The sequence below is a fragment of the Hypanus sabinus genome, chromosome 16 (genome assembly GCF_030144855.1).
Source record: "Hypanus sabinus isolate sHypSab1 chromosome 16, sHypSab1.hap1, whole genome shotgun sequence".
Lineage (NCBI taxonomy): Eukaryota > Metazoa > Chordata > Chondrichthyes > Myliobatiformes > Dasyatidae > Hypanus > Hypanus sabinus.
The window spans coordinates 52991070-53018913 of record NC_082721.1 but is presented as its reverse complement, the minus strand read 5'-3'; the positions used below and the strand labels follow the sequence as shown (position 1 = coordinate 53018913).

At 42.3% G+C, this 27844-nt stretch overlaps 1 protein-coding gene across 1 annotated transcript in view; it reads right to left on the bottom strand.

Moving 5' to 3' along the window:
- Window positions 1-27844, bottom strand: part of tax1bp3 (Tax1 (human T-cell leukemia virus type I) binding protein 3) — a 68228-nt gene that overhangs the window by 6504 nt on the left and 33880 nt on the right. Inside the window, exon 3 of the mRNA XM_059991815.1 lies at window positions 24120-24197. Coding sequence (XP_059847798.1) covers window positions 24120-24197 — 78 coding nt within the window. The remainder of the gene's footprint in view (window positions 1-24119; window positions 24198-27844) is intronic.

The window sequence follows — 27844 nt, the reverse complement described above, 5'->3', positions numbered from 1 at the left end:
ACTGCCTCAGAAGATGGTGGAGGCCAATTCTCTGGATGCTTTCAAGAAGGAGCTAGATAGATATCTGATGGATAGGGGAATCAAGGGATATGGGGACAAGGCAGGGACTGGGTATATATATATATAGTGAATGATCAGCCATGATCTCAGAATGGCGGCGCAGACTCGAGGGGCCGAATGGTCTACTTCTGCACCTATTGTCTATTGTCTATCATCCAAATCACTGACAAATAATGTAAAAAGAAGCAGTCATATCACCAACCCCTGCAGAACACCACTAGTCAGCAGCAGCCAACCAGGAAATGGTCCTTTTCTTCTGACTCTTTGCCTCCTGCCATCAGCTAATCCTCTATTGATGCTAGTACCTTTCCTGTAACACCATGGGCTCTTGTTAAACAGCCTCACACTTGGCACCTTATCAAAGGCTTTCTGAGAATACAAGTGCACAACATCCACCGATTCTCCCGTCTATCCTGCTTGTTATTTCCTCAAAGAATTCCAACAGATTTAGACCATAAGACATAGGAGCAGAATTAGGCTATCTGCCCATCAAGTCTGCTCCGCCATTCAATCATAGCTGACCATGATTATTGGCTTTCCTGTAATACCATTCACTTAACTTGGTAAGGAGCCTCGTGTGTGGCACCTTGTCAAAGGCCTTCTGAAACTCCACATATACAACATCCACTGCATCCCCTTTATCTCTCCTACTTGTAATCTCCTCAAAGAATTCCAACAGGTTTGTCAGGCAGGATTTTCCCTGAAGGAAACCATGCTGACTTTGTACCATCTTGTCCTGTGTCACCAAGTATTCCATCACCTCATCCTTAACAATTGACACTAACATCTTCACAACCACTGAAGATCAGGGTAACTGGTTTATAATTTCCTTTCTGCTGCTTTCCTGCTTTCTTAGAGTGGAGTAACATTTGCATTTTTCCAGTCCTCTGGCACCATGCCACATTTCAATGATTTTTGAAAGATCAGTTCTAATGCCACCACAATCTCTAACGCTACCTCTTTCAGAACCTTAGTCAGGGTGACTTATGTACATTTAGGTCTTTCAGCTTTTTCAGAACCTTCTCTCTTGTAACAGTAACTGTACCCATTTCTCGTTCTTCACACACATCAGGTATACTGCTAGTGTCTTCCACAGTAATGACTGATGCAAAATATTAATTTAGTTTATTAGCCATCTCCTTGTCCCCTGTTATTATTTCTCCTACCTCATTTCCAGCAATCCTGTATCTACTCTAATTTCTCTTTTATTTTTAAAATTCTTGAAAAAACTTATACTATCCACTTTGATATTATTTGCTAGCTTACTTTCAAATTTTATCTTTTCCTTTCTAATGATTTTTTTAGCTGCTCTCTGTAGGTTTTAAAAAACTTCACAATCCTCCATCTTCCCAATAATTTTTGCCTAGTTGTATGCTCTATCTACAACACACACAAAATGCTGGTGGAACACAGCAGGCCAGGCAACATCTATAGGGAGAACAAGAGCCCACGGTGTTACAGGAAAGGTACTAACATCAATAGAGGATTAGCTGCCTGGCTAATATGTATATGGGTGTATATGTAAAAACTCTTTATATATCTGAATGTTGGTATTGTCTTTGGAAGTATTGACTAGCTTGCTAATATTGGATCACATTACCCAATATTGCTTTCTCTGCCTTGGCACTTCAAATACTCATAACAATGGGAATACTATAGACTAATATTTTGGTTTGTTTCTCCTTATGAATGTAGTTGCCTTCTGTTGGTTTTTAAAAAGCTACCCAATCCTCTAACTTCCCACTAATTTTGCTCTATTTTTTGCCCCTCTTTTGCTTTTATGTTGTTTTTGGCTTCCCCTGTCACAATTGTGTCATCCTGCCTTTACAATACTTATTTTGGATTTACATGTCTTGCACCTTCCAAATTTTTCCCAGAAACTTCAGTCATTGTTGTTCTGCTGTCATCCTTGCTAGTGTCCCCTTCAAGCTAAATTTTCAAGCTCCTCTCTCATGTCTCTGTAACACTGATACATCTGACTTTCAGCTTCTCTCTCTCCCTCTCAAACTGTGGAGTGCATTCTATCATATTATGATAATCTTATATGATAATATTATCATATTTCCTCTGGCAACTCTTTTCCAGGTATCACTACCTGAAGTTACCTCTCAGGTTTCTTTGAAATCTCTTCCCTCTTGTATCTGTGCCCTTGCGTTTTGGACTCCCCTACCCTGGGAAAAGACTATGACCAGACACCCACTCTTCTATAAACTTCTATGCAGTCACCTCTTATTCTCCTAATGCACTAAGGAATATAGATCAGCATGAAAAGCCTCCCCTTATAACTCATGCCCTCTAGCTTAGGAAGCATTCTCATAACTCTCCCCTGCACCCTCTCCAGCTTGGCAATCTATTTCCTATAATATTGTGACCAAAACTATACACAAGTTCAGTCTCACCAATAACTAGTGTACTGATCAGTGAGCTCAGACTGTAGCTTCACACTACTGGTGGCTTACATGACCATTTGCACTGCTTCAACTGAGGTTCACCAACAACCCCCCCCCCCCCACCACCTCAATAGCAGAAGTAGAAGGACCACATTCAGTCAATAACACCAAACAAGTGAACTGCCTCATTTACTCCAAAATCTCCATTTGAAAAATCATTCTCCAGCCAGGTGGATTCACTGAACCAACAGAGGGTACTGATCTCTGCAGGATCTGGAAGCACAAGTACACACTGAACTGCACAAGAGGGCAAATAAACTGCTTGACCCAGCATACACCAGCTGAGGTTCAGCCCATAGCTCCTAAAAAAGAACATGTCATATCTGAACCCAGAGAGGGGCCAAGGGGACAAATCATTCACAATCCGAGCAACTGCCAACAATCAATGACAAGGAATGGACATTACAAATGTTAGAACTAGAACTAAACCTAGGTGCTTGAATAGAACCATGTGATAGTTCAAAAAGCAAAACACAGCCAGTGACAGGTTAGTGACCAAAATACATTAGAAACTCCCAGACTCTCATACATCTCAACTACAACCCTTCCCATCCTGCTTGCACTTCACGTCTCTGTTCCTCCTGTTCCATCACATCTTTTCTGATGACTTGGCTTTCCCCATTGTTTTATTTGTAAAGGCAGGAGCATAATCAATCATGACTTTCAGATTAGCAAACTGCAGTCATATGAGGCACGGATCACTGCTCTCTTCCTCAAATATTCAACACTACAGTTCCCTACCACTTATTTCCCTTTGGCCCATCCACCATCCCTCCATGTACTCTGATATTTTTCTCTACACGGTTCCTAACCTTAAAACTATTTAGTCACCATCTATCTCTACTCACCTCATTCAGAGCAGAAAATGGCCCTTCACCCCACCACCTCCAGTAACATCTGCATGGATCACATTACCCAATATTGCCTTCTCTGCCTTGGCACTTCAAATACTCATCTAAATACCCAGTACATGTTGTGATCCCCCTCTATCACCCCAAGCATTGCCACATTTCAACCACCGTTTTAGACCATGAGATATAGGAGTAGAATTAGGCCATTTGGCTCATTGAGTCTGTTCTACTACTTCATCATGGATTTTCCCATTTTTCTCTCAGCCTCAATCTCCTGCCTTCGCATTGTATCCCTTCGCATCCTGACCAATTAAGAATCTATCAACCTCTGCCTTAAATATATATATATATATATATATATATATATAAATATGGGCTCCACAGCAGCCTGTGGTGACAAATTCCACAGATTCACCAGCCTCTAGCTATAGAAATTCCTCCTCATCTCCATTCTAAAAAGACACCCCTATTCTGAGACTGTGTCCTCTATCTTAGACTCTCCCACCATAGGAAACATCCTCTCCACATCCACTCTACGAAGGCCTTTCACCATTTGATTGGTTTCAATGAGGTCACCCCTCATTCTTCTGAATTCTAGTGAATGCAGGCTCAGAGCTATCAAATTCTCTTCATATAACAAGCCATTAAATCCTAGAATCATTTTTGAGAACGTCCTTTGAAGCCTCTTCAGTTTCTGCACCTTCTTACTAAGAAAATGAGCCCAAAACTGCTCAAAACACTCCAAGTGCTTTATAAAGTCCCAACATTACATCCTTGCTTTTATATTCTAGCCCTCTTGATATGAATGCTAACACTGCATTTGCCTTCCTCACCAGACTCAAACTGCAAATTAACCTTTAGGGAATTCTGCACAAGGACTCCTAAGACTCTTTACACCTCAGTTTTTTGCATTTTCTCTCCATTTAGAAATAGTCAATCCTTTCATTTGTTCTACCAAAGTGCATGACCATACTGTTCCCAACAATGTATTCCATCTGCCATTTCTTGGCCCATTCTCCTAATTAAGTCCCTCTGTAGTCCCTCTACTTCCTCAAAACTACCTGCCCCTCCACCTATCTTCATATCACCTGAAAACTTTGCAACAAAGCCATCAATTCCATCATTAAAAACATAACGTAAAAAGAATTGGTCCCAACACAGACTCCTGTGTAACACCAACAGTCACCGGCAACAAACAGAAAAGGCTCCCTTTATCCCACGCTTTGTCTCCTGCCTATCAACCACTGCTTTATTCATGCTAGAATCTTTACTGTGATACCACGGGCTAGTAGCTTTTTAAGCAGCTTCAAGTCAGTCAAGACACTTTTTATCGTCATTTCGACCATAACTGCTGGTACAGTACACAGTAAAAACAAGACAACGTTTTTCAGGATCATGGTGCTACATGAACAATACAAAAACTACACTGAACTACGTAAAGCAACACAAAAACTACACTAGACTACAGACATACCCAGTACTGCATAAGGTATCACAGAATAACAATAAATAATAAAACACAGCATTGCAATAAATAACAAACAGGACAACAGGCACAGCAGAGGTCAGTAGGTTGGTAGTCCGATGGCTTAGGGGAAAATCTGTTACATATATAAACAGCTGAATGGCGGCATCCGGGATTCCGTCCATTTCTGTACTCCTGCCGAGTATTTTGTTGCCACAGATATAGTCCAACTTAATGTCCATTGGAGAGCAGAATGGATGGGAGAGCCGGCCGGCTAGAGCTTACTTTTTTCCTGGCACAGACTCCTGCCTGCTCGCCTCGCTTCCGCTTCCTCGCACACCGCTTATGACGTCCCCACCTCCCAGCCGCCGGCATCAGGCAACTCCGAGGACTGCAGGCCCGATTCCCTCAGCATGCCATGGTCGCGCAATCCAACCAGCAGATTTTCATGAAGGTTTGTTTTTGGGCGATCTCTGTATTGTAGCAGTATCTGGCTATGGTAGATAGTCACTCTGTTATCCATTGCCCTAAACCCTAATTGTGCCTTAAAATTAAATTAAAAAACTAAATTAAAGTAGCACCAGATCCGAAAGGCCACTGCTGCCATGTGCCACACCACCTACAGGACTACATATGTGGTACTGTCAAAGGCCGCCTGAAAATCCAAGTACATAACATCAAACAATTCTCATTTGTTAACCTTGCTTGTTGCTTCTTCGAATAATTCCAACAGATTTGTCAGGCAAGGTTTTCCCTTGAGGAAACTATGCCAACCATGGCCTATTTTATCATGTGCCTCCAAGTACCCTGAGACTTAACCCTTAATAATCGACTTCAACATCTTACCAACCACTGAATAGCCTATAGTTTTCTTTCTTCTGCTTCTCTCCATTCTTGAAGAATGGAGTGACATTTGCAATTTTTCAGTCTTCCAAAATCTACTGATTCTTGAAAGATCATTTCTAATACCTCCACAATCTCTTCAGGAACCTCTTTCAGAACCCATCTGAATGTATGAAGGCAACTTACCTGCCTTCAGACCTTTCAGTTACCCAAAAAATTTCTCTCTAGTTACAGTAATTTCACACACTTCATGACCCCTGATACCTGGAACTTTCACCATACTGCTGTGTCTTCCACAGTGAAGACTGTAGCAAAATACTTTACAGTTCCTCTGCCATTTCATTGTGCACCATTACTACCTCTCTATCATAGTTTTCCAGCGGTCCAATATCCACTCTCACCTCTCTCTTACAATGTATCTGAAGAAACCTTTAGTATCCTCATTAATATTATTGGCTAGCTTACTTTTGTACTCCATCTTTACCTTCTTAATGAGTTTTTTTTAGTTGACTTCTGTTGCTTTTTTAAAAGCTTCCCAATCCTGTAACTTCCCATAATTTTGACTTCTCTAGCAAGCCATGGTTGTATCATCTTTCCTTTAGAATACTTGTTCTTCTTTGGGATTTATAAATCCCATGCCTTCTGGATTGCCATCATCGCTGCCGGTGTTCTTTTTCTATCAATTCTAGCCAACTCTTCTCTCATGCCTCTGTAATTCCTTTGACTCCACTCCACTCCACCTGACTTCAGCTTCTCTTTCTCAAATTTCAAGACAAATTTTTTTACCTTTCCCCATGGGGTTATGATTACTTTTTCCAGAGGGTTCTTTTACCTTGAGCTCTGTAATCAATTCTTGTTCATTGCACAACATCCAATCCAGAATAGTTGATTCCCTAGTGGCTACTCTAAAAAGCCATCTCGCAGGCACTCTAGAAATTTTCCCTCCTGGAATCCAGCACCAACCCGATTTTCCCAATCTGCCTGCAAATCGTCTCTCATGATATTATAACATTGTCTTTTTGGCATGCATTTTCTATCTCTTGTTGTAATTTATAGCCACATCGTTATTACTGTTTTGGTGCCTGTAAACAACTCCCATCAGCTTTTACCCTTGCAATTCCTTAGCTCTATCCACAATGATTCAACACCTTCCAACCCTATGCCATCTCTTTCTAATGATTTGATTTCTTTTTTTTTTAACCAACCAAGCATTTCTGCCTTTCTGCGTGTCTTTTTGATACAATGTGCATCCTTGGACATTAAACTCCCAGCTATAATCACCTTTTAGCAATGATTCAGTGATGCCCTGGTCCATATTTTTTACTGTTATGCTGTAGGTATTTCATTTTGGCAGTTCTGTAAGAGCAGCCTGTCCTGTTTTCAGCTTGTTTGGGATAAAAGATGATGAAAAATATGTGCCATCCAATTAGGATGGTCGAATTAAGGGAGGGACATTAAGGTTGGGCTTGAGGCTTTGGTTTGAGAGGAGATGAACAGGGAAGATGCAGGAGAGAAGAGGCTGTAGGATTCAACCCAGAATGGGACCATGATTCAAGGAAGCCAAGGATGAGATCTATTGAGGAACGGTGACTGTGGAGAAACTGTGAGCTCCAACTTGTGCACATTAGACAGTTTCATTAAAATGGGCTCTTTTCTTTACTAACCCTTTAGTCAAATTAAGAAACATAAAGATAATCTTTTAATTGTCTGCAGTGTACTGTCTGTTATTTCGTGGCACTAATTTGTAACAGGGTAGCACATTACACAGCATCCTCACAAACAGGGGGTTGGGGTGGGAGAGCGCCTCAATCTCGTGAATTTCGTGGGTCAGAGGTTGTCTTCCCTAGACTTATACAGCCAAGGAAACCGGGGGTTTTACATCATACCTGCTAATCTGCAACTGCACCGCAAATCCATCTTGTTCTGAATATTGTGCTCATTCAAATATAACACCTTCAGTCCTCTATTCACCCTTTAAGATTTTGACTGCCTTTTATGTTGTAACTCATCATGTTGACTGCAATTTTGCCCTAACAACAGCCTCTCCTCACCACGCATTGCTTCTTGTTAATAAGTCATCTTCAACACCATTATCCACCTTTCCTACAATACTTTTTGCATTGAAACATACACAGCTCAGGATACTAGTCGCACCATGCTCAACCTTTTGATTCCTCACTTTATCTGAGGTCTTACCAACATCTACCTTCACAACCTCTCCATTTACTGCGCTGGTACTCCGGTTCCCATCCCCCTGCAACTCTAGTTTAAACCCCACCATAAAGACATGGAAGCAGAATTAGGCCATTCAGCCCATTGAGTCTGCTCCACCATTCCATGATGGCTGATTTCGGATCCCACTCAACCCCCATACACCTGTCTTCTGGAAACTATCAACTTCTGCCTTATATAAATCGTGGACTTGGCCTCCACCATAGTCTGAAGCAGAGCATTCTACAGATTCACTACTCTCTAGATAAAAAAATTCCTCCTTACCTCTGTACTAAAAGGTCACCCCTCAATTTTGAGGCTGTGCCCTCTAGTTCCGGATACCCCCGTCATAGGGAGCATTCACTCCACATCCACCCTATCTTTTCCTTTCAACATTCACTGGACACCACCATGTCGCATTAATAAATCTTTCTGCTAGGATATTGGTTACCCTCTAGTTCAGATGCAAACTGTACCTTCAGCACAAGTCCCACCTTCTCTGGAAGAGAACTCAATCATCCAAAAATCTTATGCCCTCCCTCCTACACTAACTCCTTAGTCACAGATTAAACTGTATAATCTTCCTAGTTTTGGCCTCAATACCACATGGTACAGGTAGCAATCCTGAAATTTTGTGAAAAATTAAATCCGTTCTTCCATCCACTACCCCAGCCTTTTTACCCGTAACCCTTAATTACCATACTATGCAAAACTCTGCCTGTGTCTTAAATATATTTATATAAAGACGCTTCCCTGGGCAAGAGAATTCCAGACTCACTATTCACTGGGAAGAGCAATTTCTCATCATCTCCATCCTAAATCTATTGCCCCCAAAATCTTGAGGCTATGTCTCCTAGTTCTAGTCTCACCTATTAGTGGAAACAATTTTCCTTTCTCTATCTTATCCATTATTTTCATTCTTCTGAATTCCAACAAGTCTAGCCCCGTGACTCAATCTCTACTGATAGTTTAACACCCTTATATCCAGAATTAATCTGGCAAACCTCCTCTGTACTGCCTTCAAAGCGAGTATATTTTTGCACAAAGGAGACCAGGCACAACCTCATCAATACCTTGTACGGCTGCAGCATAATGTCCCTGCACTTAACTTCAATCGCTCCAGAAATGATGACCAACATTCAATTTGCCTTTTGACAACTTGATGCACCTACAAACCAACCTTTTATAATTTATTCACAAGCAATCCCAAGTCATGGTGCACAATTGCAGAAGGTCCTTTTGTTCCCCAGTGCCTCAACGTCCACCATTCATACCCTTAGCCCTCCCATAAAGTATCACTTGTAACCAGGATTAAAATCCACCTGCACATTTTACCAATTCATTCTTTTCTATATCTTCTGTAGTTGAAGATTACACTCACTACCACCTATTTTCTGATAATCTGTGAATTCACTACCCATACATTCTATATTCAAACCTAGATCATTAATCTAACGAACAGCAAGAGACTCAATAGAAATCAAGAAACAACTTTATGGAGGAACTCAGCAGTTAAACAGAGATAGGGAGCTGCAGACACTGAAATCTGAGGAGGTAACAAAGGCTACATGCCAGAAGAGACTTTGTGCCCCCACGTAGCCCCCATTTAACACCCTCCAGTAGTGTCCCCAGCTGCCTGTCACCCACTGAGATTCAAGAGCTGCTGGAATTGGGAGCAACAATCAATCTTTTGGAAGAACTCAGCAGATAAAGCAGCATCTATGGGAAGAAAGGAACTGCTGATGTTTCTGGTTGAAACCCTGTATCAGGATCAGAGGAAAGATAGTTAATGTAGTGAAAGAGGGATGAGAAAGCAGTTGGAAATGATCAGTGGCTGAGGAGGGGTGAAGATTGACAAAGGAGAAAACTGATTTTCTAATTTTAGGTAACCCTCTCTTCTGGTGCCTGCCCCATTCTGATCCTCCTCCAGTCCTCCCATTTTTGTCCTCTTTCGCACCTCCTCTTCCCCAAAGCTATCTGCTATTCCCCTTCTCCTCCCAGTTCCAACCACCCACCACACACACAGTTCACCTGCCTCTCCCCCCACTCCACCTTTCCAGTTCCATCTCTCACTCACCTCCCCAAATGGTTCCTCTACTCGAGCAGGTTTACTAGAGCTGTTATGAATGCTCTAAATTAATATGACTAGGGAATGGGAACCAGTATGATAGAGCTGATGAAGAGCCAGTAGGTTTACAAGTAGTTGATGGGTGTTAACATGAATGTAAGTAAGGACAAGCCAATGATTGGGTACAAATGCCAGAGTGAAGAGTTAAATAGTACCACAGATGCAAAATTCTAAAGGGTGAAGAATGCAGGACTGAAGGTGCTGTATTTAAATGTGCATAATGCATGATGCATTTAGAGAATGGTTGATATGACACTGTGGGCATCACTGCGTCATGGCTGAAAGAAGGCCATTGTGGGGAGTTAAGCATCAAAGGATATACTTTGTATCGAAAGGACAGGCAGAAAGGCATAGGTGGTGGTGTGGCTCTGTTGGTAAGAGATGGAATTACATATTTAGAAAGAGATGACACGGGATCAGAGAATGTTGACTCTTTGTGGGTGGAGTTAAGAAACTACAAGGATAAAAAAATCCACTATGGAAATCATATATAGGCCTCCAAATATTAGCCAAGATGTAGGGCTGAGATTGCAAAGGGAGCTCTAAAAGGCATATAAAAGGCATTACACAATTGTAATGGGGGACTTAAATATGCAAGGGGATTGAGAAAACCAGGTTTGTATCAGATCATAAGAGGGAATTTGTTAAGTGAATACAAGATGGTTTTTTAGAGCAGCTTGTGCTTGAGCATACGAGGGGAAATGCCATCTTAGATTGAGTGTTGTGTAATAGCCCAGATCTTATTAGGGAGCTTAACATATCCCTTGGCAGGCGGTGATCATAATATGATTAAATTCATACTGCAATTTGAGAGGGAGGAGCACAGGTCACATGTATTAGTATCGCAATGGAATAAATGGAGTTACAGATGCATGAGAGAGGAGCTTGCCCAGATGGATTGGAGGAAGATACTGACGGGGATGACGGCAGAGCAGAAATGGCTGAAGTTTCTGGGAATAGTTTACAAGGCACAGGAGAGATAAGTCCCACAGCAGTAGCTGTTCTCAAATGGCAGGGGTAGGCAACCGTGGCTGACAAGGGAAGTTAAGGACTACATAAAAGCCAAGGAAAGGGTATACAAGGTTGCAAAAGTGAGTGGGAAGTTGGATGATTGGGAAGCTTTTAAAATCCAACAAAAGTCAACTAAAAAAGCAATAAAAAGGTGAAAGATAAAATACGAGATCAAACTAGCCAATAATATAAAGCAGAATACTAAAAAATTTTCAGTTATATGAAGAGTAAAAGAGAGGTGAGAGTTGATATTTGACCACTGGAAAATGATGCTGCTGAGGTAGTAATGGGGGACAAAGAAATGGCAGATGAACTTAAAGGATACTTTGCATCTGTCTTCTCTGTGGAAAACACTACTAGTGTGCCAGAGGTCCGTGAATGTCAGGGAGTAAGAGTGACTGCCATTGCTATTGCAAAGGAAAAAATGCTTGGCAAACTTTCTCTTCACCATCTACACCTCGGACTTCAACTACAACAGAGTCTTGCCATCTTCAGAAGTTTTCTGATGATTCTGCCATAGTTGGATGCATCAGCAAGGGAGATGAGGCTGAGTACAGGACTACGGTGGGAAACTTTGTCACATGGTGCGAGCAGAATCATCTGCAGCTTAATGTGAAAAAGACTAGGGAGCTGGTGGTGGACCTGAGGAGGGCTAAGGCACCAGTGATCCCTGTTTCCATCCAAGGGGTCAGTGTGGACATGGTGGAGGATTACAAATACCTGGAGATACGAGTGGACAACAAACTGGACTGGTCAAAGAACACTGAGGCTGTCTACAAGAAGGGGCAGGGCCATCTCTATTTCCTGAGGAAACTGAGGTCCTTTAACATCTGTCGGAGGATGCTGAGGATGTTCTACGAGTCTGTGGTGGCCAGTGCTATCATGTTTGCCGTTGTGTGCTAGGGCAGCAGGCTGAGGGTAGCAGACACCAACAGAATCAACAAACTCATTCGTAAGGCCAGTGATTTTGTGGGGGTGGAAATGGACTCTCTGACATTGGTGTCTGAAAAGAGGATGCTGTCCAAGTTGCATGCCATCTTGGACAATGACTCCCATCCACCCCATAATGTACTGGTTAGGCACAGGAGTACATTCAGCCAGAGACTCATTCCACCGAAATGCAATACTGAGCATCATAGGAAGTCATTCCTACCTGTGGCCATCAAACTTTACAACTCCTCCCTCAGAGTGTTAGACATCCTGAGCCAATAGGCTGGTCCTGGACTTATTTCGATTTGGCATGATTAACTTATTATTATTTAATTATTTATGGTTTTACATTGCTATATTTCTTCACTATTCTTGGTGTGGCTGTAATGAAACCCAACTTCCCTCAGGATCAATAAAGTATGTCTGTCTGTCTGTACAGGTCTTAAGGTGGATAAGTCACCAGGACCAGATGGACTACATCCCAGAATCGAGAGAGAAGTTGCTGAAGAGATAACAGAAGCATTATTATCACTTTATTCTGGCATGGTCTCAGAGGACTGGAAAATTGCAAATACCACTCCAGTCTAAGAGGGAAGATAAAAGAGAGATTATAGGCCAGTTCGCTGAACCTCAGTGGTTGGAAAAGTGTTGGAGCTATTATTAAGGATGAGGTTTCGGATTACTTGGAGACTAATTATCAAATAAGTCAAAGTGAGCATAGTTTCTCTAAAGGAAAATCTGGCCTGACAAATCTGTTAAGAGTTCTTCGAGGCAGTAACAAACAGGGTGGGCACAGACGAGACAGCAGGTATCATTTACTTGGATTTTCAGAAGATATTTGATAAGGTGCCACACATGAGACTGCTTAACAAGATAAAATCCTATGGCATTACAGGAAAGATAATGGCATGGATAGAGGAATGGCTGACAGGCAGGAGGCAGCAAGTGGAAATAAATGGGGCCTTTTCTGGTTGGCTGCCAGTGACTAGTGGTGTTCTTCAGAGATCAGTATTGGGACCGCTACTTTTCACATTGTTTGTCAATGATTTTGATGGCTTTGTGGCAAAGCTTGCAGATAAGAAGAACTTAGGTGGAGGGGTAATGCTGAGCCTTTATAAGATACTAATCAGGCCGCACTTGGAGTATTGTCAACAGTTTTGAGCCCCATATTTCAGAAAGGATGTGTAAAGATTGGAGAGAGAGCAAAGGAGGTTCATGTGGGCAAGTCTGGGAATGAAGGGGTTAACATTTGAAGAGCGTCTGGCAGCTTTGGGCCTGTACTCACTGGAATTTAGAAGAACGCGGGGAATCTCATTGAAACCTACTGAATGTTGTAAGGACTAGATATAGTGGATGTGGAGAGGATGTTTCCTATGGTGGGGGTATCCAGAAATAGTGGGCAACCTTTTAGAACAGAGTAATGAATAATTTTTTTAAGCCAGACAGTAGCGAATTGGTGGAATGCTCTGACAGAGACTGTGGTGGAGGCCAAGTCCATGAGTGTATTTAAAGTGGAAGTTGAAAGTTTCCTGATTGGTCAGAGCATCAAAGGATTTGGCAAGAAGGCTGGTGTATGGGGTTGAATGGGATCTGGAATCAGCCAGGATGGAATGGCAGAGCAGACCCAATGGGCTGAATGGCCTAATTCTGCTCCAATGTGGTATGGTCTAATCCTGCAGCAGAAGCCTTTGTGTTCCTGCTTAAATCCCTTATGCAGCTATCTTTGGCCTTCACCTTCCCCACTTCGGTCCATTTGCTTCCCATTTGTTTTCTCATTGTCTACCTCCATCATCCACCAGCTTGTCTCCTCCCCTGTTTCACACTATCCATCATCCTTCACCTCTCCTCAGACTACTAATCATCTTGCACTATTCACACTCCCCCCTCTCCTCTTAACATCAGCTATCTCCCCTCTATACCCTCAGTCCTATTGCGAGCTTTGACCCAAAGTATTAACAGTTCCTTTCCCCATGCTGCTAGACCAGTTGAGATCCTCTTGCAGACTGTTTATTGTTCTAGACGCCATCATCTGCAGTCCCTGTGGTCCTCAATACAAATTCCTGTGATCCACCACTGGGAACAAGTTTCCAATCACAAGACAACCATCTATCATCACCAACTCTGCCTCCCATTCCCAAACCAAATTGGATCCAATTTGGCAAAATAACTCAAATCCCTTGAGCTTTTGGATCAGACTTGCTGGGGGACCATGCAGATGGCATCAACTGCACTGTCTTCCAATAATCTTGACCAATTTTGATTGCTTCTCCAACTGCCAGCCAGTCCTGTGTTTTTCACCCTACACAATTTCCTTCTTGACTGAAGGAAGCACGTTTAGAACATAGAACAGCACTGCACAGGACAGGCCCTTCAACCCACAATGCTGTGCCAAACCAGCTAAGAAGTAAATCAAAACCCCCAAAACCTAGTACCCCCTACCTACACAATGTCTATAACCCTCCATCTTCCTCATAGTCAGAATTGAATCAAGTTCATTATCACTGGCATGTGTCAAGAAATTTGTTAACTGAATGTTGGCATTCATTTCTAGAGGTATAGAATATAAGAGCAGGGATGTGATGTTGAGGTTCTATAACTATAAAACAATTACAGCACAGAAACGGGCCATCTCAGTCCTTCTAGTTCGTGCCAAATGCTTACTCTCACCTAGTCCCACCGACCTGCATTCAGCCCATAACCCTCCATTCCTTTCCTGTCCATATACCTATCCAATTTTACTTTAAATGACAATATCAAACCTGCCTCTACTACTTCTACTGGAAGCTCGTTCCACACAGCGACCACTCTCTGAGTAAAGAAGTTCCCCCTCATGTTACCCCCGAACTTTTGCCCCCTACCTCTCAACTCATGTCCTCTTGTTTGAATCTCCCCTACTCTCAATGGAAAAAGCCTAACCATGTCAACTCTATCTATCCCCCCTCATAATTTTAAATACCTCTATCAAGTCCCCCCTCAACCTTCTACGCTCCAAAGAATAAAGACCTAACTTGTGCAATCTTTCCCTGTAACTTAGGTGCTGAAACCCAGGTAACATTCTAGTAAATCTTCTCTGTACTCTCGCTATTTTGTTGACATCTTTCCTATAATTCAGTGACCAGAACTGTACACAATACTCCAAATTCGGCCTTACCAATGCCTTGTACAATTTTAACATTACATCCCAACTCCTATACTCAATGCTCTGATTTATAAACGCCAGCATACCAAAAGCTTTCTTCACCACCCTATCCACATGAGATTTCACCTTCAGGGAACTATGCACCATTATTCCTAGATCCCTCTGTTCTACTGCATTCTTCAATGCCCTACCATTTACCATGTATGTCCTATTTTGATTATTCCTAACAAAATGAAGTACCTCACACTTAACAGCATTAAATTTGTCAAACATAACCCTCCACACACAAATCCATGTTGACTGTTCCTAATCAGACCCTGTCTATCCAGATAATTATATATACCATCTCTAAGAATATTTTCCATTAATTTACCCACCACTGACGTCAAACTTACAGGCCTATAATTGCTAGGTTTACTCTTAGATACCTTTTTAAACAATGGAACCACATGAGCAATGCGTCAATCCTCTGGCACCATCCCCGTTTCTAATGACATTTGAAATATCTCTGTCAGAGCCCCTGCTATTTCTACACTAACTTCCCTCATATTCCTAGGGAATATCCTGTCAGGATCTGGAGATTTATCCACTTTTATACTCCTTAAAAGCGCCAGCACTTCCTCCTCTTAAATTTTCATAGTTTCTATAACTTCCCTATTTGCTTCCCTTACCTTACACAATTCAATATCCTTCTCCTTAGTGAATACCGAAGAAAAGAAATTGTTCAAAATCTCCCCCATCTCTTTTGGCTCCACACACAGCTGTCCACACTGATTCTCTAAGGGACCAATTTTATCCCTCACTATCCTTTTGCTATTAATATAGCTGTAGAAACCCTTTGGATTTACTTTCACCTTACTTGCCAAAGCAACCTCATATCTTCTTTTAGCTTTTCTAATTTCTTTCTTAAGATTCTTTTTACATTCTTTATATTCTTCGAGCACTTTACTCCATGCTGCCTATATTTATTGTAGAACCCTATCTTTTTCCGAACCAAGTTTCCAATATCCCTTGAAAACCTTGGCTCTCTCAAACTTTTAACCTTTCCTTTCGACCTAACAGGAACAGAAAGATTCTGTACCCTCAAAATTTCACCTTTAAATGACCGCCATTTCTCTATTACATCCTTCCCATAAAACAAATTGTCCCAATCCACTCCTTCTAAATCCTTTCGCATCTCCTCAAAGTAAGCCCTTCTCCAATCAAAAATCTCAACCCTGGTCCAGTCCTATCCTTCTCCATAATTATACTGAAACTAATGGCATTGTGATCACTGGACCCGAAGTGCTCCCCAACACATACCTCCGTCACCTGACCTATCTCATTCCCTAACAGGAGATCCAACACTACCCCTTCTCTAGTTGTTACCTCTATATATTGCTGCAAAAAACTATCCTGCACTCATTTTACTAACTCCAAACCACTCAGCCCTTTTACAGAATGGGCTTCCCAGTCTATGTGTGGAAAATTAGAATCTCCCACAATCACAGCCCTGTGCTTACTACAAATATCTGCCATCTCCTTACAAATTTGCTCCTCCAATTCTCGCTCCCCATTAGGTGGTCTATAATACACCCCTGTAAGTGTTACTACTCCTTTCCCATTCCTTAATTCCACCCAAAGAGTCTCCCTAGACGAGCCCTCTAATCTATCCTGCCAGTGCACCGCTGTAATATTTTCTCTGACAAGCAACACAGCACCTCCCCCTCTTGTCCCTCCAATTGTATCACACCTGAAGCAACGAAATCCAGGAATATTTAGTTGCCTATCACACCCCTCCTGCAACCATGTTTCACATCATCATATTTCCAGGTATCAATCCATGCTCTAAGCTCATCCACCTTTCTTACAATGCTCCTAGCATTAAAATAAATGCTATAAGGCACTCGTGAGACCACACTTGGAGTACTGTGTGCAGTTTTGGCCTCCTTATTTTAGAAAGGATATACTGACATCGGAGAGCTTTCAGAGAAGATTCACAAGAATCATTCCAGTAATGAGAGGGTACCGTATGAGGAACATCTGGCAGCTCTTGGGCTGTATTCACTGGAGTTCAGGAGAATGAGGGGGGATCTCATAGAAACATTCCAAATGTTAAAAGGCCTGAACAGATTACATATGGCAAAGTTATTTCCCGTGGTAGGGCATACTAGGACAAAAGGGCATGACTTCAGGATTGAATGAAGTCCTTTTAGAACTCAGATACAGAGAAATTACTTTACACAGAAGGTGGTAAATCTGTGGAATTTGTTGCCACGAGTGGCTGTGGAGGCCAAGTCATTGAGTGTACTTAAGGCAAAGATAGATAGGTTCTTAATTAGCATCAAAAGGTATGGGGTGAAAGCAGGGAAGTAAGGATGACTGGATGAAGTGGATCAGCCCATGATTTTAAATGGCAGAGTAGACTCGTTGGGCTGAATGGCCTACTTCTGCTCCTAAATCTTATGGTCCAACTTAGCAGCAGCAGTTCAATGCAATACATAATATAGAAGAAAAAAACAATGAATTAACAGTATACGTATTCTGAATAGATTAAAAATAGTGCAAAAAACAGATTTAGTATACATTCAACAAGTGAGGTAGTGTTCAATGGTTCAATGCCCATTGAGGAATCAATTGCCAGAGGGGAAGAAGCTGTTCCTGAATTGCTAAGTGTGTGTCTTCAGGCTTCTGTACCTCCTACCTGATGGAACAGTGAGAAAAGGACATGCCTGGGTGCTGGAGGTCCTTAATAATAGATGCTGCCTTTCTGAGACACCGCTCCTTGAAGATGTCATGGGTACCTTGTAGGCTAATACCCAAGATAGACCCACTCAATTTACAACCCTCTGCAGCTTCTTTCAGTCCTGTGCAGTAGCCCTCCCCACCCCCCCACCCCATACCAGACAGTGATGCAGCCTATCAGAATGCTCTCCACGGTACATATATTGAAGTTTTTGAGTGTATTTGTTGACATACCAAATTTCTTCAAACTCCTAATGAAGTATAGTCACTGTCTTGCCTTCTTTATAACTGTATTGATATGTTGGGACCAGTTAGATCCTCAGAGATCTTGACACTTAGGAACTTGAAACTGCTCACTCTCTCCACTTCTGATCCCTCTATGAGGATTGGTATATGTTCCTTCATCTTACCCATCCTGAAGTCCACAATCAGCTATTTCATCTTACTGATGCTGAGTGCCAGTTTGTTCCTACCACACCACTCCACTAGTTGGCATATCTTGCTCCTGTACGCCCTCTCATCACCATCATGTGCCTATCTAAACATCTCTTGAAAGCTTCCAATGTATTTACCTCTACCAACATACCAGGCAGCACATTCCAGGCAAACATCACTCTTGCATAAAAACTTACCCCTCACATCCCCTTTGAACCCCCACATTCAATGCATGTCCTCTGATATTAAACATTTCTATCCTGGGAAAAAGTTACTTCCCGTCTACTCTATCTTTGCCTCTCAATCTTATAAAGCTCCATCAGATCTCCCCTCAGCCTCCACTGCTCCAAAGAAAACAACCCAAGTTTGTCTGGCCTCTCATGATAGCATATGCTCTCTAAACTAGGCAGCATCCTGGTAAACCTCTTCTGTACCCTCTCCAAAGCCTCAACATTCTTCCTATTGTAGGGCAACTAGAACTATATGCAATACTCCTGGTGTGACCTAACCAAAGCTTTATAAAGCTGCAGTATAACCTCTTGACTTTGGAACTTGACAAATAAAAGCAAGCATTCCATGAGCCTTCTTAACCACCCTATTGATCTGTGTAGCCACTTTCATGGATCTATGAACTTGGAGCCCAAGATCTCTTTGCTCAGCAACACTTAAGGTCCTTGCCCTTAACAGTGTACTGTCTCCTTACCGAGGTGCAACACCTCATGTTTATGTGGCTTAAATTCCATCTGCCACTTCTCTGTCTGTATCTGCAACTGATCTATATTGCGCTGTATTCTTTCCCAGTCTTCTACACTATCCTCAACTCCACTTATCTTGGTTTCATCCAAAAATCTACTAACCTACCCATCTACACTTTCATCCAGGTCATTTATATACATCACAAAGAGCAGACGCCCAGTCTAGATCCCAGTAGAACACCACCAATTAAAGACCTCCAGCTTGAATGTCTCCTGGACCACTACTCTCTGTACTCTATATGCAAGCCAGTTCTGAATCCGAACAATCATTTTGCTGCAGACACCATGCATGCTAATCTTTTGGATTAGTCTCCTATGACAGACTTTGTCAAGCACCTTACTAAAATCCATGTAGACAACATCCACTGTTCTACCTTTATCGATCTCTCTCCTTGTCAAAAAACTCAATCAGATTGGTAAGACACAACCTGCCCTGCATAAAGCTATGCTGGCTCTCCCTATATAGTCCATGGGTTTCCAAATGCTTATATATCCTATACCCAAGAATCTTCTCCGGCAATTTCCCTACAACTGACATGAGACTCATTGGTCTATAGTTCCCAAGCCCTAGGGACTTATCCACCTTAATACTCATCAGTAGGCCCAATACTTCTTCCTCCTCAACCTCTAAACACCCTAACATGCACTCAGCGTTTAACTCCTAGTCCTCCATGTCCTTTTTCCATGATAAAACTGAAGAAAATACTTAAATACCTTACCTACATTCTCCACATCCAAGCAAATGCTCCCCTCTTTATTCTTGAATGGTCCTACACTCTTCCTAGATATCGTCTTGATCTTGATGCATGTATAGAATGTCTTAGGATTCACCTTAATCTGACTTGCCAAACACTTTTTATGACCCCACCTGACTTTCCTATTTCCCTTTAGTTCCTTTTTGGCTTCTTTATAATCCTCATGTGCTCTGTTTGATCCCAACCAAAGCTTCACATTCTTTTCCTCCTTAGCAAAATTCATCACCTTTCTGGACATCTAAGGTTCTCTCATCTTTCCAACCTTGTTCTTCCTTCCAACAGGAACATAACTTTCCTGTACTGTGTGCAATTGATCTTTAATCACCCTCCACATATCTATTGTGCCAGAAAAAAGTGTTACAATTATTTCCTGCATAATGCCTTCATAATTTGCCCTACTTCGACTTAGGAGAGTCAGGGCCTCGGAAATCCCCTGCCTTGTACCCTGGGCTACTATGGGAATCACCACATCTGGCCTGCCTAGACATCTCTGACTTCTGTTTCCAACAGTGATTTGTTCTTTAATCCCCCCTCCCCTAATTCTCCAACAATGCACTTCCCTCTAAAGATACATATTCCCTGCACTTTCTTGTAATTATGAAAGACTTCACCCACATTCTCCAGTTCCATGCACAGATATTATTTATTGAGATGCAGTATGCAGTAGGCCCTTCCAGCCATTCAAGCCATGCCACCCAGCAGCCCCTCATTTAACCCAAATTTAATCACAGTCTAATTAATACAATGACCAATTAACCTACCAACCGGAACATAAGACCATAAGACACAGGAGCAGAATTAGGCCATTTGGCTGATCGAGTCTGCTCCACCATTCAATCATGGCTGATAGCTTTTTCTTTCTCCTCAACCCTAGTTCCCGACCTTCTCCCTGTAACCCTCCAATCACGAATCTATCAATCTCTGCCTTGAATACACCCAAAGCCCGCGTGTGGCAACAAATACCACAAAATCACCACCCTTTGGTTAAATAAATTTCTCTGCAGCTGTTTCGAAAGGGCACCCCTCTATCCTGAGGCTGTGCCCTCTAGTCCTAGACTCTCCCACCATGGGAACATCCTTTCCACATCTACTCTGTCTAGGTCTTTCAACATTTGAAAGGTTTCAATGAACGTCTTTGGTCTATGGGAGAAACCAGAGCACCTGGAGGAAACCCATGTGGTCATGCAGAGAACATACAAATTCCTTACAGAGAGCAGCAGGAATTAAACTGGGTTGCTGGTACTGTAAAGCAGCATGCTAAGCTGAAGTGCTACCCTAATCTAGTCCATGGCCTCCTCTAATGGTGCGATAAGGCCACACTCAGGTTAGAGGAACAACACCTTATCTTCTGTCTGGGTAGCCTCCAACCTGATGGCATGAACATTGAATTCTCCAGCTTCCAGTCACAGCACCCCACTTTCTGTTTCCCTCTCTCACCTCATCTACCTGCCCATTACCTCCTCCTGATGCTGCTCTCCCTTTCCTTTCTTCCATGGTCTTCAGTCCTCTCCTATCAGATTCCCCCTTCTCCAGCCCTTTACCCCTTCACCAATCAACTTTCCAGCTCTTTACTTCACCCCCTTCCCCCAGTTTCACCTATCACCTTGTACTTCTTCCTCCCCTCCCTCACCTTCTTATACTGACCTCTTTCTTTCTAGTCCTGAAGAAGGGTCTCAGCCTGAAACATCGACTGTTTACTCTGTTATGAATGTACCCCAGCTCTGAGGGGCCGAAGGGTGCGGGGTAGCCCCCTCCTTTGTGAGAATTGCAAGAGCATTATTGGGTTGGGTCAGAGGACCCAGGAAATGAGAGAGAGAGAGACATGGCCATTGTCTCCTGGAGACAACGTTTGTGGATTGGGGACTATGCTACGTGCAAGCCCTCGGGCAAAGTGGGCTGGTTGAGAGAGGGATTGCATCATCCCAACCTGACTGACATCTGAGACCCCGTGAGGAAGTATAAAAGAGGGTCTGGGGGAACAACCCCTTCAGACGCACCAGAAGAAACGCTAGCGATCCCGTAATAGCGGGAAGCCATTTGAAGGAAGCCAAGTGCGTTTGGTTCCCTTGCCTGGGGCTGGTGACTGGTACCACGGAAAACGACTTGGAACTAACAATGGGGAACCAACTCCCCCCGACTCAACGGATTGGCCTCATAAAAGACCCGGGCAAGTTTCAAACTGTCTCTCTCTTAAACCCACAGAGCTGCAGCTTGAAAGGACAGTGACTTTTATCTTTCCATCGGACAATACAATATCCCCTAGACCGGGGGTCGGCAACCTGCGGCTCCCGAGCCATTTGTGGCTCTTTCACCTCTGTGCTGCGGCTCCCTGTGGCTTTGGGAAATAATTGGTCAGTATTTAATTAAAATGTATTTTATGTTAGTTTGTTAGCTTTTGAAATGTAATTATGGTGATCTTGTACAACCTAAGTGTAGCGACACATTTCCTGCCACATCATAAAACGGCTCACAATTAGCCAGCATTCCGGCTAAGGGAGATAGCCTACGGGGGTTTGTGAGTACGCGTCTTTTGCAGCATCTGCGTCCATGGGGGCTGGGTTGAGGGAAGCTGAAAAGCAAGGCTGTTTAGTTCGAATAAAGCTATCTTTGACTGCAGTTTACTGACACCGCTACAACGTGTTTTTATCGCTGGCTGTCCAGACGGAAGGTGCTGAAACGCTTTGTCGCGTGTCTGGAAGAAGTGAAAACTTTCCTGGGCAGCAAAGGGCTCACCTTTCCTGAGCTGGAACAGCCAGAGTGGCTGGAAAAGCTACACTTCATGGTAGACATGACAGCGCACCTGAACACGCTGAACACAGCTCTTCAGGGGAAAGGACGTACAGCCCTGCACATGTTGGAGGATGTTTTGGCATTCGAGCGCAAGTTGACAGTGCTTGCCAGAGATTTACAGAAAGGCACTTTGTCTCACTTCCCCAATTTGAGAGAGTTCAAACAAGGTCACGACATGATAATTTCGGAGTATTTACATTCTGCAATCATCGCAATGCAAACATCGTTTGGGAAACGCTTCTGTGAGTTCAGAGAGGAAAAAAACACATTATCCTTCCCGGTCACTCCCTTAAGCATCGATCCTTCCCTACTGAATACGACTGCATTGGCAGGTGTGAGTCAACCTGATCTTGAGATGGAACTGGCCGACATAGCCGACAAAGACATATGGGTGTCCAAGTTTAGACGCTTGACAGCAGACCTTGAAGATGTTGCCCGTCAGAAGGCCGTTCTTGCTCAGAAACACAAATGGAGTGATATTGAAAACCTCACAGATGACAGCTTGCGATCCTGTGTAAAGATGAAGGTGACATCATACAGCCCTGATGTGCAGACGCTGTGCGCTGAGGTCCAGGAGCAGAAATCCCATTAACCAAGTATGATAAATATTTTAATTGCCTATTATTTTACTTATATTCATATTTTTTCATTGTTCAGTGAAATAGTCCTTTCATTTTTCAGGATGACAGCTGGCTGACGTTATTTTTGGTTTGCTGCTGGCGGAAAATTTAAGTTCGGCGTTTTTCATAAATACAAGAAGGACTCAAATAGACATTGAATATTTTACTTAAAAGTAACTTTCAACCCAACGTCTTTTTTTCGGAGTTCAAAATGTTTTTGTTGCATGCAGAAATGTAATTTCGTTTTCTCTGCAGGAGTTCATCAATTTCATAAATGCAACACATTATAGTTTGTTTATACATAGCATAAAGGCAAAAAAAACGTTGTATGCAGTGTTATTTTATTTTAAATGTCAAACGGGTTTTGCGGCTCCCAGTGTTTTCTTTTCTGTGGGAAACGGGTCCAAGTGGCTCTTTCAGTGGTAAAGGTTGCTGACCCCTGCCCTAGACAAACGATAGAGCTATTGCTTATTTGATGATTATTATTATACCCGCGTTTTTTAGATCGAGTATTGACAACGTATATTATCTGAATGTCTGTATTAATCTTATTTTTGTGCCCCTTTATAAATGAAGACTTTTAAAAATAGTACCATCAGACTTCAACTGACCTCTCTATTTTTGCTGGTAAATGATCCAGTTACGGGAATTTCGTAACACTCTTTTCCATAGATGCTACCTGGCTTGCCAAGTTCCTCCAGCATTTTGTCCATTGCTTTGGATATCCAGCTTTGGCAGATTTTCTTGTGTTTGTTTATCTTCGATAGGACCTGTTCTTCCCCTGGTAGCCCTCTTACTTGAGTCTTGTTGATAACCTTGCCCTTTATTTCTACTTCCATCTTATTTCTGCCACCTTCCCTGTCATTCCATGGTCTAACCCTCATGTTGCTGCTCCTGCTTCTTCAAAAACTTATTGCTTCAATTGGTAATGATAATATTTCAGAACCCCCACCTGCATTATCTTGTCCCCGATCTGCAGTCCTGCAACTTCAGCTGGTCCACCTTCTGAGATTCTAGTAACATATATACCCTGTGAAAACAGAGCAATTGGTTATGGCAATGAAATGTATGCTGCAAGTTAATTCAGACTCAATAACCAATGATAGTGACCCAGAAGGAAGACAAAGCACAAAATTAAACAAGCAAATTATATAAACACAAATTTCAAGATATTTTATGGACACAAAAGATAAAGTAAAACATTAATCCTCGAGGGGAGTGAGGAATTAATGATTGGCAACAGAAATGGCAGCGATGCTAAATATAATATGGAGTACCTCTACACCTCCCACCAAAAGGAGAATTCCCCAGTGGCCGACCATTTTAATTCCAATCCCTATTCCGACATTTCAGTCCATAGCCTCCTCTTGTGCCATGATGAAGTCACTATCAGAGTGGAGCAACACCTCATAATCCATCTAGGTAGTCTCCAACCTAATGGCACGGATACCAATTTTTCCTTCTGGTAATAATATAGTTCCCCTCTTTTTCAATACCCCATTCTGGCCTCTTTTCTCTTATCCTCACTTGCCTATTACTGCCTCCTGGTGCCTGTCCTTCTCCTCCTTCTCCCATGGTCCACTGTCCTCTTCCATCAGATTCCTTCTTCTCTAGCCCTTTACCCTTCCTCCCTATCTGGCTTTACTTACTGCATCACTTTCTAGCTAGTCCTCCTTTCCCTCCTCACACCTTTTTATTCTAGTGTCTTCCCCTTCCTTCCAATCTTGGAGAAGGCACTCACCCCAAAACTTTGACTGTATATTCATTTTCATAGATGCTGCCTGACCTGCTGAGTTCTTCTAACATTTTGTGTCTGTTGCTCTGTATTTCCTGCATCTGCAAGAATCTCCTGTGTTTGTCACTACTAGACCAGTGTCTTGGTAGAAGACACTGGAAATATAACAATAGCTGATAACCTTGGTTTTATCAAAAATTTTCTTTCTGAATTGCTTAGTTCTTGATGCCTTTGCTAATGAGAATTTTTTGTTCATTCTACTCTGTCCATAGGCTTCAGGATTTTAAAGCACAACCATTATGAAATTTCTGTCCCAAGAAGTACCTCTAAGTGTAAGCTCCTCAAACTTATAACTGGTGTAGTTAATCCCTTCCACACACTCTCCAAAGCCTTGCTAATATAAATTTTCAGCAACATCTGTCAATGACAGGGCTAGTGGTAGAAGTCATCACCCCACAATTCTGGGAGACAAGTGCTCTATAGAGTAACAAAGCACAGAACAGGCCTTGCAGCCTAACCTGTCCATGTTGGCCACCTAGCAAGTCCCATTTCCCCACATTCCTCTAAACATGCATGTCTTATCCAAATGTCTTTTGTATGTTAACATTGTAACTGTCTCAACCGTTTCTCTAGCAGCTCATTTCAAATGTACCACCCCCATCCCCACCACATGAAGTTGCTCTTCAGACTCACTTTAAATTTTCACCTCTCACCATAAACCAATGCCCCATTAGTTTTTATTTATTCAATTTTTATTTTGAAATACAGCACGAAACTGCCCTTCCAGTCCAATGAGCTGCACCACCCAGCAACTGACCAATTTAGCCCTAGCCTAATTACAGGACAAATTACACTGACCAATTAACCTACAAACTGGTACGACTTTGGGAAGTGGGAGGAAACCAGTGCACCTGGACAAAACCCACATTTATAGGCAGGACATACAAACTCCTTACAGACTGGAATTGAACTCTGACCATGGTGTACATTCACCCTATCCACCCCTCATGATTTTGTACAGTAGCTCTCAATTTTCTTTATTAAAGGGAAAAAAATCCTAGTGTGCTGAACCTCTCCTTATAACTCAGACACTCAAGCCCTGACAGCATCCTCTTAAATCTTCGCTGCTCTCTTTCCAGTTTATTAATGCTATCTCTATAACAGGTGAACAAACCTGTGCATAGTAGGCAACATGAGTCATAAAGATTGTAAAGGCATGTGGTATGCTGGTCTTCATGGGCTGGGGTTTAGAATAAAGAAAGGAGGTTATGTGCAACTTTATAAAATACTTGTTAGACTGCACTTGAAGTATTGTGTGCAGTTCTGGTCACCACACTATAGGAAATATGTGATTGCACAGGAGATAGCAGAGATTCACTGGAATGTTGTCTAGATTTGAGGAGATTAGTTATATGGAGAGATCGTATAAGTTGGTCTTGTATTCACCGAAATGAAGGAAGAAAAGAAATTAAAGAAATATTTCTATAGATGCTTAAATAAGCAAAGCACTGAAGGATACATAGAAACATAGAAAACCTAAAGCACAATACAGGCCCTTTGGCCCACAAAGTTGTGCCAACCATGTCTCTACCTTAGAAATTACAGGTGTCCCCCATTTTTCGAACATTTGCTTTACGACACCTCACTGTTATGAAAGACCTACATTAGTTACCTGTTTTCGCTTACAGAAGGTGTTTTCACTGTTACGAAAAAAGGCAGCACACACCCCGAGCAGCCAAGCCCCTCCCTCGGAACTGCATTCTAGCCAGCATTGCTTAAACACATGGCTGTGAGCATCTGTGCATAATGTCAATTTATTTTGTGCATCCGTTAGCAAGGTAAGTTCTGGTATCAGAAAAGCCTAAAAGAGCACGTAGGGTGTTACACAGCGTAAAACTAGACATAATTAATTGTTTTGATCGTGGTGAACGAAGTAAGGACATAGTGAGTTTGGCTAAAGAGGCTGGGTGTGTGGAAGCAGACGAAGATGATTTTGAAGCAGTTTTGGCATCCCATGACCAAGAACTGACAGATGAAGAGCTGATGAAGAGCAAAGGATAACAATTGAAACCTAACGCAGTAGCGAAAGTGAAGTCGTCCAGGAACTGAACGTGAAGCAATTGCATGAGTTTCACTGTGATTGACAATGCTGCAATGATTGCAGAAAAGTATGACCATAATTTTGAAAGGGCACGAAGGTTTAGGGCATGTTTGCAGGATGCTTTGAGTGCTTACAAAGATCTGTATGATAGAAAAATGCGCGAGGCTAAGCAGTCAAGCATACTGGCGTTTTTCAAGCCTTCCACATCAGCCACAGCAGACAACAAACCTCGACCTTCAACACCGAGGCAGGCAGACATAGAAGGTGACCTGCCTGCCCTGATGGAAACAGACGATGATCAGATGACACCCCAGTCTCCCACCACCCCAACCTCCGATGACGCAGCCTAACATACCATCAATGTCTTCCCAATTGTGCTCCCTGTCTTCCCAATTCCAGTAAGTGAAACTACACTGTACATATAGTATTTCTATTTTATATAGGCTGTGTATTTTCATGTTATTTGGTATAATTTGGCAGCTTCATAGCTTAAAAGTTACTGGAAAGAGTGCCTCTGCCGATAGCGCTTGTGCTGAGTCTTTCTGCCGAGAGCGCTTACATGAGATTTTCGCTACGGTGGACAGTGCTGCAATGATTGCAGAAAAGTATTCCTACTTTAAATAGGCTGTGTATTTATCAGGCTTTTACTATATATTACAATTATTTTAGGTTTTATGTGTTATTTGGCATGATTTGGTAGGTTATTTTTTGGGTCTGCAAAAGCTCACAAATTTTTCCCATATAAATAAATAGTAATAGCTTCTTCACTTTACGACATTCCAGCTTGCAAACCATTTCACAGAAATGCTCCACCTTCGAATAGCGAGGGAAACCTATACTA